Here is a 15,888-nt window from a genome sequence, read left to right on the forward strand (position 1 = left end):
TAAAAGTAAAATTACTAGGTAATCTTATATGAATATGAAATATGAAATAAGTTGTTTCCTAGGGTAAGGATTTATGTAAATGATCTGGCTGGAATTGAAAGTGATGGAGAAAAACACTTGTCTGAGGCTGGATTTAATATTTGTAAACCATCATTCCAGAAACTATTTCGCTTACCTTGTATGGTCCAGTGACTTGTTTTATCTTCCAGATAAGAGCCTGTATGTGATTAACCGTGTCAAAAGTGGTCAGGCATTTATTACTGTGGTGCGCATCAAAGCTAAGTAATTTCAAGTCCAATGAAATGAGCCAGAATTACAAAAATCAGCGATGACATTAAGAAGAGTATCAGTGGAAAAAGGAAGCCTGAGCTTTTCTTGTCAAGTAACATGGTAAGTCACAGCGTGGAAGACGGGAGAAGCCTATCCATGTCAGTCAGTGCCTTGGAGTACTGAAACCGCTGTCAAGAAGATAGTTTGTCCTCACTCTAATGATTAACACAAGATTTTGTGGTAAGAGCTGAAATCTGCTTCTCCCTCTGTTTGTCTTTTGAATGTATTTTATGATACTGTAAGTTATGCTGAGTCAAAGCTTAGCTGAAACAAGGAATAGGGGAAAGCAAGAGTGGTAAGGTTATTAGACTCTTACACTTTGTCTATTGCTCTGACTACATTAATTTCAATACCTGCTTTGTTTCTTTTTTTTAACCAAGCAGGGAAAAAAAAAATTTTGCTAGTTACAGAGCAACAGAAATTTCTGTCCTTAGTACTTAATCCACTCACCATTAGTGGTGTACCCAGGAATGACTGAAGAGCCTGAAAATCATTTTGCTATTCCAAGTCTGAAATTAGAGGCTGGTCTACAGCAAGCAACTTTTACAAGCTCTGTCCAGAAACTCTTCAGGTTTCTAAGAAACTGCTGACACTTGTGTAGAAGGATAAATAGCTTTATCTTAAAGACCAATATGTCCAGCTTTTTTAAATTTTATTTGTCAAATAATGTTTTTGCTGTGTTTCACAGCAGGATTTTATAGTAATACTAGATTAGTCCCCCAGGACCTACAAATATTCACCTGCTGCCAGGATGGTAGGTATATAATATTTGCACAAGAATTCACTGGCTGCTAATGTAAGAAACAGGTGATGTTTGCTTCTGTCCTCAGCAGCCAGGCTTTATTACTTTACCATCTGTGGGCTTCTCCAATGTGCAAAATCACTTAAACCCTCTATGTTTGATGGTACTTATCAAGGTCATGACCAAGCGATGCCAGGATTCAGCCGTTAGTGCTATTACCTAGTGTTGATTTTGGGGGGCAGGGGTCTCTGCTGCCCAGTGCTATGCTCACTGCCTTAAGGAGGTCATCGCTGAAATCAAAAGGTGATCAGCTAAATCCTAACACCGTAGAATAGCCGAGCAGGTAAAGACATGAGAAGAAAGTGCAGTGAAGATAAACAAGGCTTACCTGCATTCTGTACATACAGCCTGCAAGGTTATCAGTCCAGAAAGCATCAATATGTATTTGCTGTCAAAGTGTATGCTAAATTTAAGTAAAGCAGACACAGCCTGCTACCATTAGGATTGTTCTTTCTACCAGAGCAGAGGAAACACACGGGAAGCAAGGAGCCGTAGAAAGCAGCTGATTCCAACCCCCTGTGCTGCATTTTGCCTCGCCAAAGGGATGGGGTGTAACCTGCTCTGACAGCAAGGGAAAAGAGACCAGGAAGGCAGGAGGAGAGGTGCTGGAGTGAGGCTGAATATGGGAAAAGAGGAGGAAAGGGGTTTTCCCCAAAGTGTTTACATGTTTGTCATCTTTGGTTCCCAATACCCAAATTGGTAATGAAATGTTTTTAAGTTAAATTCCCGAAGCAAAGTCTGTTTTGCCCATGACACTAATGGGTGAGCAATTTCCCTGTCTTTACTATGACCCATGAGTTTTCTTGCTCTCATTCTTCCTATTTTCTCTTGTTCTGCTGGAGGTGTTGAGCTGTGTGGGCGCTTGGTGCAGCTCAGGACCAACCCATCACACCGGCCATAGTTATAGATTGACTCTTGACAGAATAGGAGTGGCTAGGTAGTGGTAATGCCTTTAAATTGATGTTTCCGTATTGCCATCCTATGGGATAGAGAGTATAAACATGGCAGTGGAGCATCCATCAGCTATTCATTAGCACTGTCAGAAATGTGAAAAGGATGCTGGGAGGTTTACATTGGATATTAGGAAAAATTTCTTCATCGAAAGGGTTGTCAAGCATTGGAACAGGCTGCCCAGGGAAGTGGTTGAGTCACCATCCCTAGAGGTATTTAAAAGATGGGTAGATGTGGTGCTTAGGGACATGGTTTAGCGGTGGACTTGACAGTGCTAGGGTAATGATCGGACTTGGTCATCTTATGAGTCTTTTCTAATCTAAATGATTCTATGATGCTGGGAGGCAGGGCATGCAAAGCTGAGCTACGTATAACATGGGTACCACTTGCTCCAAACAGTTTAGTACATAAGCAGAGATGCCTGCTCTGCCTGAGCAAAAAGCAGCCCACCGGGAGTTAGTTCATTTGAGTCTGTTTACGGCTGTCTAGTAATAAAGACAAGCTAGGAAGCGTCACAGAGAAAAATAAGTACTTGCGTCATCCAAAGATGCTTAGTGTGTTTGAGTAGATTACTTCTCTGTGGTAACAAAAGCCCCAGTCTGCGTGTTTTGACCCAGTTAAACTGCCATAACCCACTAAACTGCAACCAGGCCAAGGAGAACTGTCTTCTGCCTTGGAAGAGAGCGGCTTACAGTCTTCTGCCTCTATCTGTAAATACTCCAAAAGCTGAGGACAAAGAGTAATTTATGTGTGAACTTGCCTCAGATTCAAGATTTCAGGATAAGCAGTGTCTAGACACAGGGTCCTATCGTAAGAAATACTACAACTGAGCATCAGTTACTGATGCACAAGGAATTTAAAAGTGCCTGTTTTCAAGTAGTTAAATGCACTATACCCTGCTGCTTTTCACGAAGCGTGAGTACCCTTATGCTCTGGGAATGAAAACCAGCCCGACTTCAGGAGGACTTCAGCAATAACAGGTATGAAAAGCATGACTCCCTCCCTCTGCCCTGTTACAGCAGATGACTGGCAGTGGACTATAGTAATACTTGAGAATTACTCCCATCAGAGCCCTATAGCCCAGATGGAGTTAATTTGGGGGAGTTCCTGTCCTAATTCCGTGTTTTATGTCCAGTTCTACCCCTCGTTTGCAGAATGACTGTGGCCACCTCTGTCTTTCTCATCTCACTTTGCAGATGAAGAAAAGCACTCATGTGAAGTACTAATGTTTGTAAATGTTATGACAGGATGATCTATAAAGTATTTTTAAGTGCTAGCTGGGGGAAGGAAATGTGAGGAGAGCAAAGAAAGGAGAGCAGGAAAACAAGCAAGAGTAGAAGAAACATCATGGGGCCGGGGAAACACTTTTCACCAGCTGCTCCACATTATTTTCTTTGTGCATGCTTCACAACAACATTTCCCTCCAACAATAAAGGAGACCTGTCTTCCTCAACAGCAAACAATTAAATTAGTTACCCTGAAATAAGTCTTTAGGCGGGAATGCTTAAGGTCCTGCATCACTGCTTCCTCCCCATGCCCAGCCCGCAGTCCCTCCGCTCGCACGCGGTCCAAATTTTGACAGATGTCAGATGCACATGTGCATCTATTTTATAACCGCCACATATTGGATTGTACTACAGAAAGAACAGAGTTGTTGTTTATGTATTATCGAGCCACATAAAAATGACCAAAGCCAATTTTAAGATCTCACAAGGAGTGAGAACCGCAAACGTTAAATTATGCAAGACTGCTTTTTCCAGGGCTTTGAGCTTTGGTGCAAGGAATGAGATAACCTGCCTGATTTCTGCTGCTACTGACTTGATCCAGAGAAGTGCTACAATTTCCTGCCTCTCAATATTTGTGCCTCTTGCCTGTGCCCATCTTTGTAACTTGTATGCAGCCCTTGGGAAAGGGGCAAGTTCTGTGCTAGTATGAAGAATTAGGCATTTACAGGACACCAGCCTCAAAAGTGAGGAAGGTACTTCTAATCATGTAACTATTATTAATTTTAGCCTGTTTTTCTACTTCATCAATCATTGACAGAGGTCTGTAGACATCCTGTAGTGTTTGGCTCAACTCGACACATTTTATGGGACCATCCTTCACAGGATTTTCATTAAAACTCCATTTTTTTGGAACAAAGGAAAGACTGGCCCCTCCCCTCAGTTTTCTGAGCCCAAGGATTCTGCCCAAAGCTGCGGTCTCAGGCTGCCTCTGCGCTCCCTGCCTTGCTTGCTGTGAATGGATACTCGCATTGCACTGTCATGGCTTGTCTAGAGCCGCAGCTTTCCCATCTCGACAGAATTTAAAGAATCCACCATCCAGTCACCTCTTTTTTTTTTTTTTAATCACGTCTGTTCCTGACCTACCAGTTTTAACACCTTTTATATTTCTTCAGTTTTTCCTTATGTAGGTGTTCCCCATTCTGCTCATCTTCCCCAATACCTTCCATGATCCTGCATAGCCGTGATTTTGACATTTCTACTTTTCCATCAGCTGTACCAACTGTTCCTAGACCCACGCAACTTGGAGCGGTCCCTCTGGTAAACAGTATGGCTTTACCTGCTGTCATCATCGTTTTAATTAAGGTAGGTGAATCCTCACCGTCATTGCACATTTACCAAGGCACCTTTACCAAGATGGACCCGTCAGACATATATTTGGACAGAGAATCATTTTCTCTAACAGCCTGGAAAATGTCGCGAGACTTCTGGCAATACCTTGAGATCTAGTGGGATGTGATCCTGGCCAAAAGCAAACTGAAAGCCAGATAGGGAAAGGTTACATGCTCAGACTGGAGGGAAATGAATTAATGTGATGCACGTCCTGGTGAGAAAACTTGTTGAAGGACTTCCAGATGTCTGGTGTGGGCCCTGGAGAGTCAGTACAAGAGTAAGAGAGTAAGCGTACTCACACCAGGGAAGACTGAAGAGTCTGATAATACCTAACGAGCAAATCCAAACCTGATCCTCACACCCCTACTCAACCAACAGCTACTAATAAGGATGAAGTATACCTTTCTTACTGTCGCATCTAATCAGTGTTTGTCCCTGTCTCAGCCTGATGTTCGGAGCAGCATACCCGCTCAGCATACCAATCCCCCTACTTTTCTTTGGCAGAGGAGAGCTGCGCTGTGCTCTGTGCACAGCGTCGCAGCTGGGGATAGGGTTGCAATGAACTTCTGTCTTCAGCCTTGCTGACACTGGGGCTGGCTTTCCTTCAGGCCAAAGCAGTGGGAATGGCTTCACACACATAGCCTTCGGAGCAGGGAATAGAGTGAGCTTAGAGATCGCTTTAAAAATGGGAAAAACACCTTTTCTTTCCAAACTTCAAACCCTGGGTGCAAGCCTGCAGTACTGTGTAGCTCTGTCCTTCATCTCCATCACCTTGCTGAGGACATGAGGACTTCAGGCAGCTGTAGGTAGGAGATGAAGACAAGGCAGCTCAGGTTTTCTATACAGCACAGCAAAGGTGGGGTTAGGCCAGGCATGGGGATGTGCGATTGTTTTAGCCCATCTAGCAATGGATGCCAACTGAAGGCAAGACTCAGCATTGCAGATTGCAGTATCTGTAAGGCGCCTAGCCTGCTTGGTCTCTCTGCTGGGCTGGGAGGAAGAACCTTTCATTTGTGGGTGACACACACAGCCTGTCTTCTGCTCTTGCAGTGCTTCAGCATATGTTACACAGTCATGAGCCTCAGACCAAGCCCCAAAACACATCTAGCCTTCACAGCACACCTTGCTGCAAGGTGAATGAGCTCAAAACATCTCAAGCCAGGAGGCAAAGCATCTAACCTGCTATGTGAGACTGGGAAATGGAGTCCTGTAAGCGTGCCTAGAACAAAAGCCCACCTGTTCTGCAAGACCATCTTTTCCTGCCCTCCTGTAAAAGAGAAGGAGGTACTCTGAACTGCTGCCAGGGTTAGGAGTTTAGGCAAAAGTAACTTGTAGGCTAAATTCTTCATTACTTAAAACTGAATACCGATTTCAATTGTGTGATGCTAGCTTCGCATATTCACACATTCGCAATGTATCCTCATTTAATACTTCACAAAAACATCCCTGAAGCTGCAGGTATACACCCTGTGCATCAAGTGCGTTTGAGAGAACTTAAAGACATGCGATGTGGCTTTTATTATCCTCTCTGAAATGACAACACAGCTGCTTCCTGTATATGACAAATGTACTTCTTTCAGTTGGGGGTGGGGTTAAAAGAGGTGATTTGGAGATACCGGCCAACTGCACGCACTTCGCAACATCTGGGCAAAGTCAAATAACTCAGCTGGAATTGGCTAAGGAGAAGGGCCGTGCAGCTTGAGAGGTGCAGGAGGGGTAGCTCTGCCTTCTGCAGGGTGGTCGAGCCTAGACCCCAGTTCAACAAGCTCCTGTATCCCTGCAAGCTTTTCCTTTCACTCCCTAAGTGCCAGATATGTTTTCAAGACTGGAACGATTCAGGATCATTTCCTCCCTTGCAAGGGAATCTGCGTGTCTATTTTTCCATGTACGCATACCCGTTTACAAAAGGGAGGTATTTAGAGTCAAGTCTGCGACAGAGCCTGGATTTAATTAAGATGTCACTGCAACGAATCCAGCCAAAAGAAAGAATTGCCAGAAAACACAAATCTTCCCTCCCACTCCCCTTCAGCCAGAGGATGCAATCTGTGGACTTACCGTGGCAGTCCCAGCCACATAACCCAGGAAGGTGACCACTCGCTGCTCTCGGAGGTGGCCTGTGTGGCCTCAGATGGGGGCAGGCAGCCCCGCTCCTCCTGGGCTTCACACGCTCTCATCTCCAGGGCTTTGAGCACCACTGAGGAGTTGGTGTTTTTCAGCAGGGCAACAGCTTCACTCCGGCTGACCCCCATCAGGTCCATCCCATTCACGTTCAGGAGGATGTCACCTGAGACCAATAAAACAGATGATTAAAAAACCCTGCAAGTGTTTGCAGGATCCCCTCCCCACCTCCACAAGCAAGCGAGTCAAAGCCAGGGCCAAGATGAGGCTGTTTGTTAATCCTATTGTTCAACATAGATGTGAAACATACACTAGTAAACATGCCACAGGCACGAGGGAAGGGGCTAGATCCCTGTACACGGAAGCATTGCCAGACTGGATGGAAGCTTTGGTCACCATTTCTTGTCATGTCATGTCCTGCATCCAGAGCCAAATGGCACAGCCAGCGTCCTGCTGTCCCGAGAAGCATTGCTATGGCCACCTGATGCAAGGCCACGTCTCTGGAGTGCACTTCCAGCTAACAGCTTTTGTACTCAACCTTAGCTGAAACCTGAAGTCTGAAAGCTCAAAGGTGGTTTTCTCCCCGTGCTCCTTAAATTTAGGACTGCCGCTTTAGCTAGCTCTTTGTAAAGTTTGCTTTGCAGAATAACGTATTATTATTTTAGTGTTAATGCCTGTTTAAATGGCTGCAAGCCAAAACATCTTTCTGTATGCCTTATTTACAATGTAGGCACAGCCGCTTCAGAGAAAAATGCAAAGATGACCTCAATTACTACAGGGAGTACAATAAAGACGTTAATGTCATGCGAGCGGCCATGGTGCCAAGTGTTCCGCTACCCTCCACAGAACACACAAAAGCCAGGGCTTCCCTGGGTGCCCTCTGCGCTTCGCCTGCATGCTCCTCCAGGCAGGGGCTGTATTCACCAGCAGTCCAGGCAGCACAACATGAACGTTAACCTCTTCTTGCGGTCTGCCCTGATGAGACAGATAACAACCTAAGGGCTGCTCTTAACCGTGGAGGCTTATGGCACTGTTATAACATCACGTATTCATTTGTTTCTAATTTTATCAAATTAACTAGGCTGAATTTTCCATGCTGCCTCATGATGAATATATTTTGGAAAACGCATCCCACTGAGAAGCAGTCATTTCCTAGCAGGAGGAAAGGGAAAACCTGCTGGTTTGCTCCTGTTGTCATGTTCTTACATGAGTTTTGATGAGCAGCCATAGCTCCTGCAAAGGGGAGGTTCCCACGTGTGCCGGTGCCGCGACCCAGGCTCGTGGGGCTCATCTGGGCTGCAGCTATTCTGCCCCACCTCTTGGTGCCTTCACTTCCCTCGCGCTCAGGATTTCCCTCCAGCTTCTGGGCAGTGACTGGGCTGAAGCTGAGCGTAGGGGATGAAGGGCAAGAGGACAGGGAGCTGTGTGGTTGCTGGATGTAGGGTACTGAGGTACTTGACTTTTGGAGGCGTAACATCCTGAATAGTGAGTTTCACCATTCCTCTACTGCCTACCTGTTCCTGCAAAACTCACTGACAAAATATGCTCATCTTAGTCTAAAGGCTTATTCATGCAGAGGGGGAGAAGCTATTATTTTTATCACTGTTACATCAAGAGTGAAATAGAGTTATGAAGGCAAAGCTTCCAGACATGATATTGAGCCACAAGGCACTAACGTTGCTTCATGTATGATGGGAATTCTGGGCCTTTATATTTCTTTCAAAGCCAGGAATGATATGACAAACTAGCACAAAAATTTACATTAAGACCCCGTGAAGGTTGCACAATGAAGATTTCAGTAGTTAGGAGATGGTGGTGCAAGATCATTTTCCTGTGAAAAGCTTTTTTTTTTTATTCCTACCAGAATATGCCTACATTCCACTTGACAGAGATGGTTACTACTGCATATTATACCTTTTCTGGTTGCTGACATGAGACCCCCTAATCTGATGCATCCCATAATCTATGGGATGGCTGAAGATGTCAGGGTGTGATGCTCTTTTGCTATCCCTCTGTTTTTCAATGGAAGCCTATGAATTAAAGCAGGATTTCCAGATCCCCTCTTTTTACCTGTTTTTATCCTGTTGTCTCTGCTGATAACTCCTCCGGGTTCGACACTTATCACATAGATAGGCAAATCCCATTCCCGGTTAGATGCTCCGCCTGCTACAGTCATTCCCAGCGATTCTGTGTGATCTTTCCGGACAGCCACCACCTTCTCGTGACAGGTGACGGCGTGAAGGATGCTCTGTGATGGAGAAAACAGCAACAACACACACAGTGGGCATGGGGACCTCCCTGACAGCCTAGGCATTTTCTGCTGAAATGAATATTCGTTAAGGCAATACCAAAGCACTTCACAGTCTCCTGCCACGCCTGGCCAGATGGCAGGCAAGACTCTCTCCAGGGCTTAGGCATCTGCGGAGTCAGAGCTAATCCATGCTTTAATAGTTAAAGTCAGGCACTGCTCCCGCCAAAATCAGAAGTGTTTTAGTGTTGAGACTAATAGAAGCAGGTCTTTGAAATGTAAATGTATATCACCAGCGGTCCTCATATCTTTGACTATCAGGTCACGGTTCTTATCTTGCTGCTTGCAGTCTGAACCTCATCTGTATAGTTAATGAGAAACGGTCCACCTGGGTTAAAGGAATAAAACTCTTGGGGACAGATTAGAAGATAGACACTTCATTTGCTCTTCCAGATTTCTGTGTTTCTGAATAAGTTACTGGTGGGAATACACTCAAAGAATGTGTGCTTCTGTTCACGAAAAGAGAAGGACATTTATAGAGTGAAGAGCCAGCAGCTTCCAGGGTGCTCTTCCTAGTGCTTGTGCTTAAAAGGTCACTTTGGGACAGCCAACTCCACTGTCTGAGGACAGTCATCCCCTTATTCCTCCCCCTGAACAGGAAAAGTTACACACACACCGCTGGTCACGCAGCAAGTGGTGTATGAGTGAAGGTGAGACAAACTCACAGGCAGCCTCGGGATAGGGAGGCAACACAAGCTCCAACAAAACCTGTGAACCGAGTGTCACATTTACAATGCATCCAGCTCTTACAGAAGAGTTTGAGAGACAAGGATGCTTCTCAAGAAAATCTGGATTTAAATGTTAATTGCTTTGATTTCCTTAAGTATTTCATAAACTATGCTCCTGGCATCAACTCCTGAAGATCCTAGCCCCTCTTACAGAAACAGCACCATCCATTCCAGGCTCATATGCAGATATAACAGCATGCTGCTAAATACATTTCAAATCTATATTTAAAAAAAACAACAAAACAAACCCTCAACCTTTTCATTCACAAGTGTGACCTCACATTTATAATATGCAAAAATAATCTATAAAACTCATTTAAAACCATGTTAATCTCTTCTTAGAAATCTGAGATCATACAAAGACATTCTACCTTGATTCCTGGGCCAGCAGCACGGAAAGCGGAGCAGGTGAGTCCATGGCTGCTCCCACAGTGAGACAGCAGACAAAGGAAGACAGCGGCAAGAAGTTTTTTATGGGAGTAGGGCAGGCTAGATCTTTGTTTTGGGGTTTTTTTTCAAAGGTATGTTTAGTGGAACTAACTCCACATCAGGATTTCTGTGATGCAACATCAACAACAAAACCCAGAACCTCTTAGCAGCTTAGCAAAGGACCTCTACATGCTTGAAACAGAAAAAGCAGTGGCTGCCACAGAGGTCCAGGAACAAAAAGGCAAAGAGCTCAGTGGAAAAGTTCTTCTCTTATACACTGGGACAAAACCCAACTGATACAGTTGCTTGGCCATATCATACCTGGCAGAACACAGGCACTGTGTCAGAGTAATTGGGCTTATGGCTTCCAAATAAACCTAAAAATTTCTGAAGGTTTTACAACATTCCCTTTTAAAAAAATATAAATGTTCTAGTCCAGATAATTATAACCTTTCACCTTTGTCTTTAAGGTGTAAGTGTTTTAAACATAGTAGTTCTAACTTTGTGCAAACTAAACTTAGTATTTCATCCATGTTTGAGTAAAATCACTGTCCTTTTTCCCTTGGAAAAGAATGGCTTTCCATCAGGAAAAGGCCACTTCCTGAAGCATGTGGGATAGGGGCACTACTAATTTTCACAAAAAAATTCTGTAGCAAAACATGAAATTGGAATGAGACCTGCAGCTCTGAGTGTTCAGAGCACTCCTGTTTTATGCAGTGTCCATCATGTCTCAGACACCAAAAACATTAGCTGATAAAACAGCTAATGCTTTATTTTTGAGGAATGAGCGCAGAGATAAGTAGATTTCAAAGCAGTGCTTGGTAACAAATTGTCCTGTTACATTTCAATGAAGAATCATAAAAGTACTGGTACTTGTATGCTCAACCAAGTAGGACCAGTTTTCCTTTGAAGCTACCCTTCCACATGCCATTTTTTACATGGTTGCAGATAGAAAGGAATTGGGGCGACTCGGCTGCGACGAAGGCAGTGATGAAAGGAAAGTAAAGCCTTTCTTAGTAAACACATGTAGAGCTTTCTTGGAGGTACAACTGATAATGAGTAAACCAGTTAAAAGGCAATGTTTATCAGTGACTGCATTTCAATGCATTCTCTTCTAAACAATTGTCCTTCTCTGTCATTTTGAATTGACCTCGGAGGTCAGGAGAAGAAAAACATAACAGTTCATCTCCTCCTCTTTTTAATTTTTTTTCTTTTCTATATATTTATTGGAAAATAAATATTTACAGCAGATTGTCACAACATCAAAGCCATGACGTGTACCTGGGTCTGTTTGGAAAACGTACTTCACCTGAAGGCTAACCTGCTCCTACGGTCAGAAAACATTGCCTGCTCAAGCAACAGGGCGACAGATTTGTTTTAAGCACTAGACGATTTGTTGGGAAGGAGTAAGAAAACAGTTCCAATTAAAAACAAGTGCTATTTAATTAATGGCAAAGCTCCCACTGACTTCAAAGAAATCGAATCTGGCCTGTTTATGCGTTACAGCCCGGCTTAACAACCTCAGCAGCAGAAGAAAGTATTTCTGACATCTTCTCTTTTCTGAATCCAGGCAGCAGCCAGAACAGTTTGGGCTGTGCCTCCCCTATCTCCGTATGCAGGAAAACGGCTCGGTGAGAGCCCGTGCAGGACCAATCTCCTGGCACACCATACACCCGGCATCACTGCTGCCAGAGAAGGATGCAGTCGCTACAGACCATCCTCCTCTTTCTCCAGCGCCTTGTTGGCTGCGTGGCTGATTGCCATCGGCCCAAAAGAGAGCTGCCTCCTCGCGCTTCCCAGATGGAGGCAGGCTGTCATGAAGGCAACGAACAGCTTGGCCAAAAGCTGTTCCTGAGCCGCTGTACGAGCGGGACGGCTGCTGGAAGCTAGAGTTCATTCTTGGTGCTAAATACAGCCAAGGCTTGAGAGCAGATTTCAGCCCACGTGTACATACATGCTCTGCGGCGAGAGCCACTTCCCTCAAAGACAGCATTCCTGACCTGCTAATATCACCTCCTACAGTAAGCTCAGGGGACAAAAACCACCTTAAAATTAATCAGAATTCAAGTCAGTTAGCAATCTCTTTATCAATCACATAATAAAGCAATGCCACTGACAGCAGCAGGTAGCAGACTCATCAAACCACGCACACATAGGAAACTCCCTTGACAGTAAAGTCCAGCCAACAAACATTGCCTTGGTTTTGAACAGGAGGGTGCGTTGCATTAGGACACCGTATAGGCCCTAGGCTAGCAGGAATTACTCCTACACTAATGTATATTTAAAAACAAATAACATTTTAAGTCTGCCAAAGCCTAGAGTTTAAAGATGTTGAATTGCAAACGATATTCAGTTAAACTTTCAGCAAGAAAGCATGAGAAATTCAAACTGACACAGTCATACCCTCTAAAAGGGCAAGTAACACTCCAGTAATGATTGTATCAGACCAAAAGCCCACAGTGCCTGAAGCTCACCACGTCCACCAGGCTGTACTGATCTCCTAATCTACTGCCAGGGCGTTCTCTCTGATATAAGCACTCCACTGCACACGCACAAAGCTAAAGGGAGCTAGGAACAGCTCTGAATTTTCTTTTTTCTTTTTTTTTTTTTTTTTAAGCTGTGATCTTCCCTGGAAAATGCCCAAATGGTGGCACTGGGCAGAAGCCCAGAGCAGCACACCCCCTTATGCGCCTATGTAGCGCCCATCTCTCGTGGCCAACTGGAAATCCCCATAAAAGCCATGACCCTTCCAACAAAAGATGATTCATTAGATAATTCTTTTGCAAGGTCAACACTCACCCTTCAATCTCACAGCTACCCAAAATAATATTGGACTTACCAAGAATTCCCATCTAACACCTCTCGGTACTGGAAGAGAAAATGAGGATCTAGACCAGTTTATGGAAGACAAGTCACATTCCCAAGTAGTCCCATGTGGTATCAATTAATCAGATCAACGTGGTAGAGCTAGCAGGTGCTCAGAGTTTCACCAGGAATCATACAGTAGCAATACGAGCTAATTGCTGTCCTACACATATCTCCCTAAGGAAATCATTACTTCATTAGGAAGTAATGCCTTGCAGATGCATGATTAGTCGGGCACTACTCGCTACTGGGTAGTAGCTACGGAGCATTGACTCTGCTCTCTGGTTTAACTCCTGCTGATCCAGTCTCACCTAACAAGGGCTGTGACTGTCACTTCATGGAAAAGGAAAACTAAAAGTAGATAAACAGACACTAGTATATTTTTTTACACATAAAAACACTGAATAATGTAGTCTAAAAAAAAAAAAGAAAGAAAAAAGGGTATGTTTAAGTATTTGTAAAATGCAGAGCTAGGCTTGTCTCCTGGCTGACAGCTCTGCACCCAATCTGACAGCTGATTCAGTCCAAAGGTCCCCTTACGGACACGTCTGGCTGCCTATCAGGCAGGATGGATTTAAGCCAGCCCTGCCTGTCCACCTCCCTGATGCACCCCTGGCACGGGTGGCCAGGGGACCAGCTTGCAAAGGTTTCCATAAGTGGTGACACTCAGAGCAATTGATGTAAGTTTGCCAGGCACATGACTTTAAATTTAGTGAAATAAATTCAGCTCCTGCATGAACATACCTTGTTCTGCCTATAGTGCAAAGAATAACATTGAGTAAACTTAGAAAAGGGATTTTCAAAGCTCTTGCTGTATTGGTTTTCTGCTTAAAGACCTCATATATTTGACGATGAGAGCCTCTCTGCCTTATGCAAGGAGCATATTGCAAGTCTAAAAGCACTAAACACACAATGTATCTGGTACAGAGGAGCGCTGGAGGGGCAGTTAGGTAACCAGTGCCATATCTGGGTGCAATGGTTGCTCTGTGCCATGTGGCCCTGAGTCGGGTCGGGTCCGGCCATGCTGGGCATTGCTGGCCCTCATGGCCCCCATCCTGTGGGAGTGCCAGGTGCTGCCAGAGTAGAACCAACACATTTTGGGGCCAAAGCTCCACAGAAAGGCAGCACGCTCGCAGCAACTGTGGAGACTGCAGATGCCATCTGCTGCCGAACTGCCAGTCGGGTCAGAGCATGGATACGTTAAGAAATGAGCAACAGACTAATAATTACCATAATTTTCAAGCAGCTTATGGGAATCTTTCAGGCCAGCATATGAAAGCTTTTTGCCTGAAGACTTTTTTCCAGATGGAGAAACTTCAGATAAGCCTCTTATTTTTGTTGGCGCGCATTGCCCTGTGCTGGCTCGCACCACCGGCCAGGTCGGTGCCCATGACCAGGATGCCATGTGCATGTCAGCCCCCTGCCTCACCACTGCCCTTTGCCTTCTCCTTCCCCCTGCCCCCCCCCCCCAACCCAGAAGGAGTCAGGGCAGAAGCAGTGTATAAATAATGAGGAGCACAGCTTTAAGGTTTCCATTTCAAAATAAGACATACTTCTGGTGACAGAAAACAGAGATAACACCCCAAGACAGTAAAACGCTAGCTGCCCTCCCAGTCCCCTGTCCCACAGATAGCTGGGAAACCACGCAAGCGCTCGTGCCCTCACCTTGCCAGGGTTGTTTCTCTCAGTGGGACAGGGCTGGGGGTTGCCGCCGCCATAACTCCAGCCGGTCTCCTGCAAGATGTCAGGGGTCTGCTGCCTGGTCTGCCGTGACACAATGAAGTGAACCTGCTTCTCGCTGGCCTGCAGGATGAGGTACAGGGTAAATCCCACCACCCCCATGCAATAAACCCCTGCACTTCAATCCCAGAGAATTCACAAAACATGGTCCCATTTAAGTGTGGTTTGGCTTTCCCACTGACATGGTTGCAATGACAAAGCAGCAGCATCAGTTCAGGTCAATAAAGTCCATAAAAATTTACTACCAGCTACTTAATTCTTCTCTTGAAAATTTGGTGTAAACTCTGAAAAACCCTTTCTATCTGCCCCAAATTTGGCTAGAAGCAGTGATCCAGCCCAGTGAGTGCTGATCAGCTCTCGCACACACCTGCATACACCACTACAGAGCAGCCATGTGCCTGCCACCGGAGAGAGACAGACAACCAGAGCTGCTGCCACCAGATGGGAATGCTGAAAAAGATGCAATTAATCCTCTAATAAGGGATGTGCTCAAGCCTTGGCTGGTGAAAGCGGGCAATAAATGATGTAATGGAGTCCACCTGCATGCAACGAGCATGACAAATGTAAGGCACCTAAAAGAAAAGGATGTGAAACCATTTAGAGAAATAAAATCCTACTGTACCAGAGAAGAGAGAAAGAAAAGGGGCACAAGCAAGCACACAGGGTAATGGAGTTTAGGATGGGAAACTAGCCTAAGCTCTCGCTAGGAACAAAAACTGCAAAAAAAATTAACCCCAAATAAGCTTAAAATGCCTCTGGGCCTTTTTGCACCACGCAGTCCTAATACTTATATGCCTGAGAAATGCTGCAAAGCTTCTACTGAGTTATGTTTGCTTGTTATTTTTAAGGTGTTCTGTGTGTGCCTGATATTAGTATTATTAATTCTGTGTATGTGTGATTTTTTTCTGTCTTACTGAATCAGCACGGTTTCCCTAGAAGCAAATGGCTTCATTCTTCCTTCAGTGAGGCTCATATGAATCTATTCAAGACAACAGTGATGCA

The 15,888-nt window shown here is 44.7% G+C and overlaps 1 protein-coding gene across 7 annotated transcripts in view; it reads right to left on the bottom strand.

The window, feature by feature from the left end:
* Positions 1-15,888, bottom strand: part of LNX1 (ligand of numb-protein X 1) — a 179,213-nt gene that overhangs the window by 2,706 nt on the left and 160,619 nt on the right. For all 7 annotated transcript variants that reach the window (XM_054823891.1, XM_054823890.1, XM_054823892.1 and 4 more), the window contains 3 exons: positions 14,812-14,949; positions 8,887-9,064; positions 6,754-6,982 (listed from right to left, as the gene is read on the bottom strand). In XM_054823891.1, coding sequence (XP_054679866.1) covers positions 6,754-6,982; positions 8,887-9,064; positions 14,812-14,949 — 545 coding nt within the window. The remainder of the gene's footprint in view (positions 1-6,753; positions 6,983-8,886; positions 9,065-14,811; positions 14,950-15,888) is intronic.

This window comes from Grus americana, chromosome 4 (assembly GCF_028858705.1).
Source record: "Grus americana isolate bGruAme1 chromosome 4, bGruAme1.mat, whole genome shotgun sequence".
NCBI lineage: Eukaryota > Metazoa > Chordata > Aves > Gruiformes > Gruidae > Grus > Grus americana.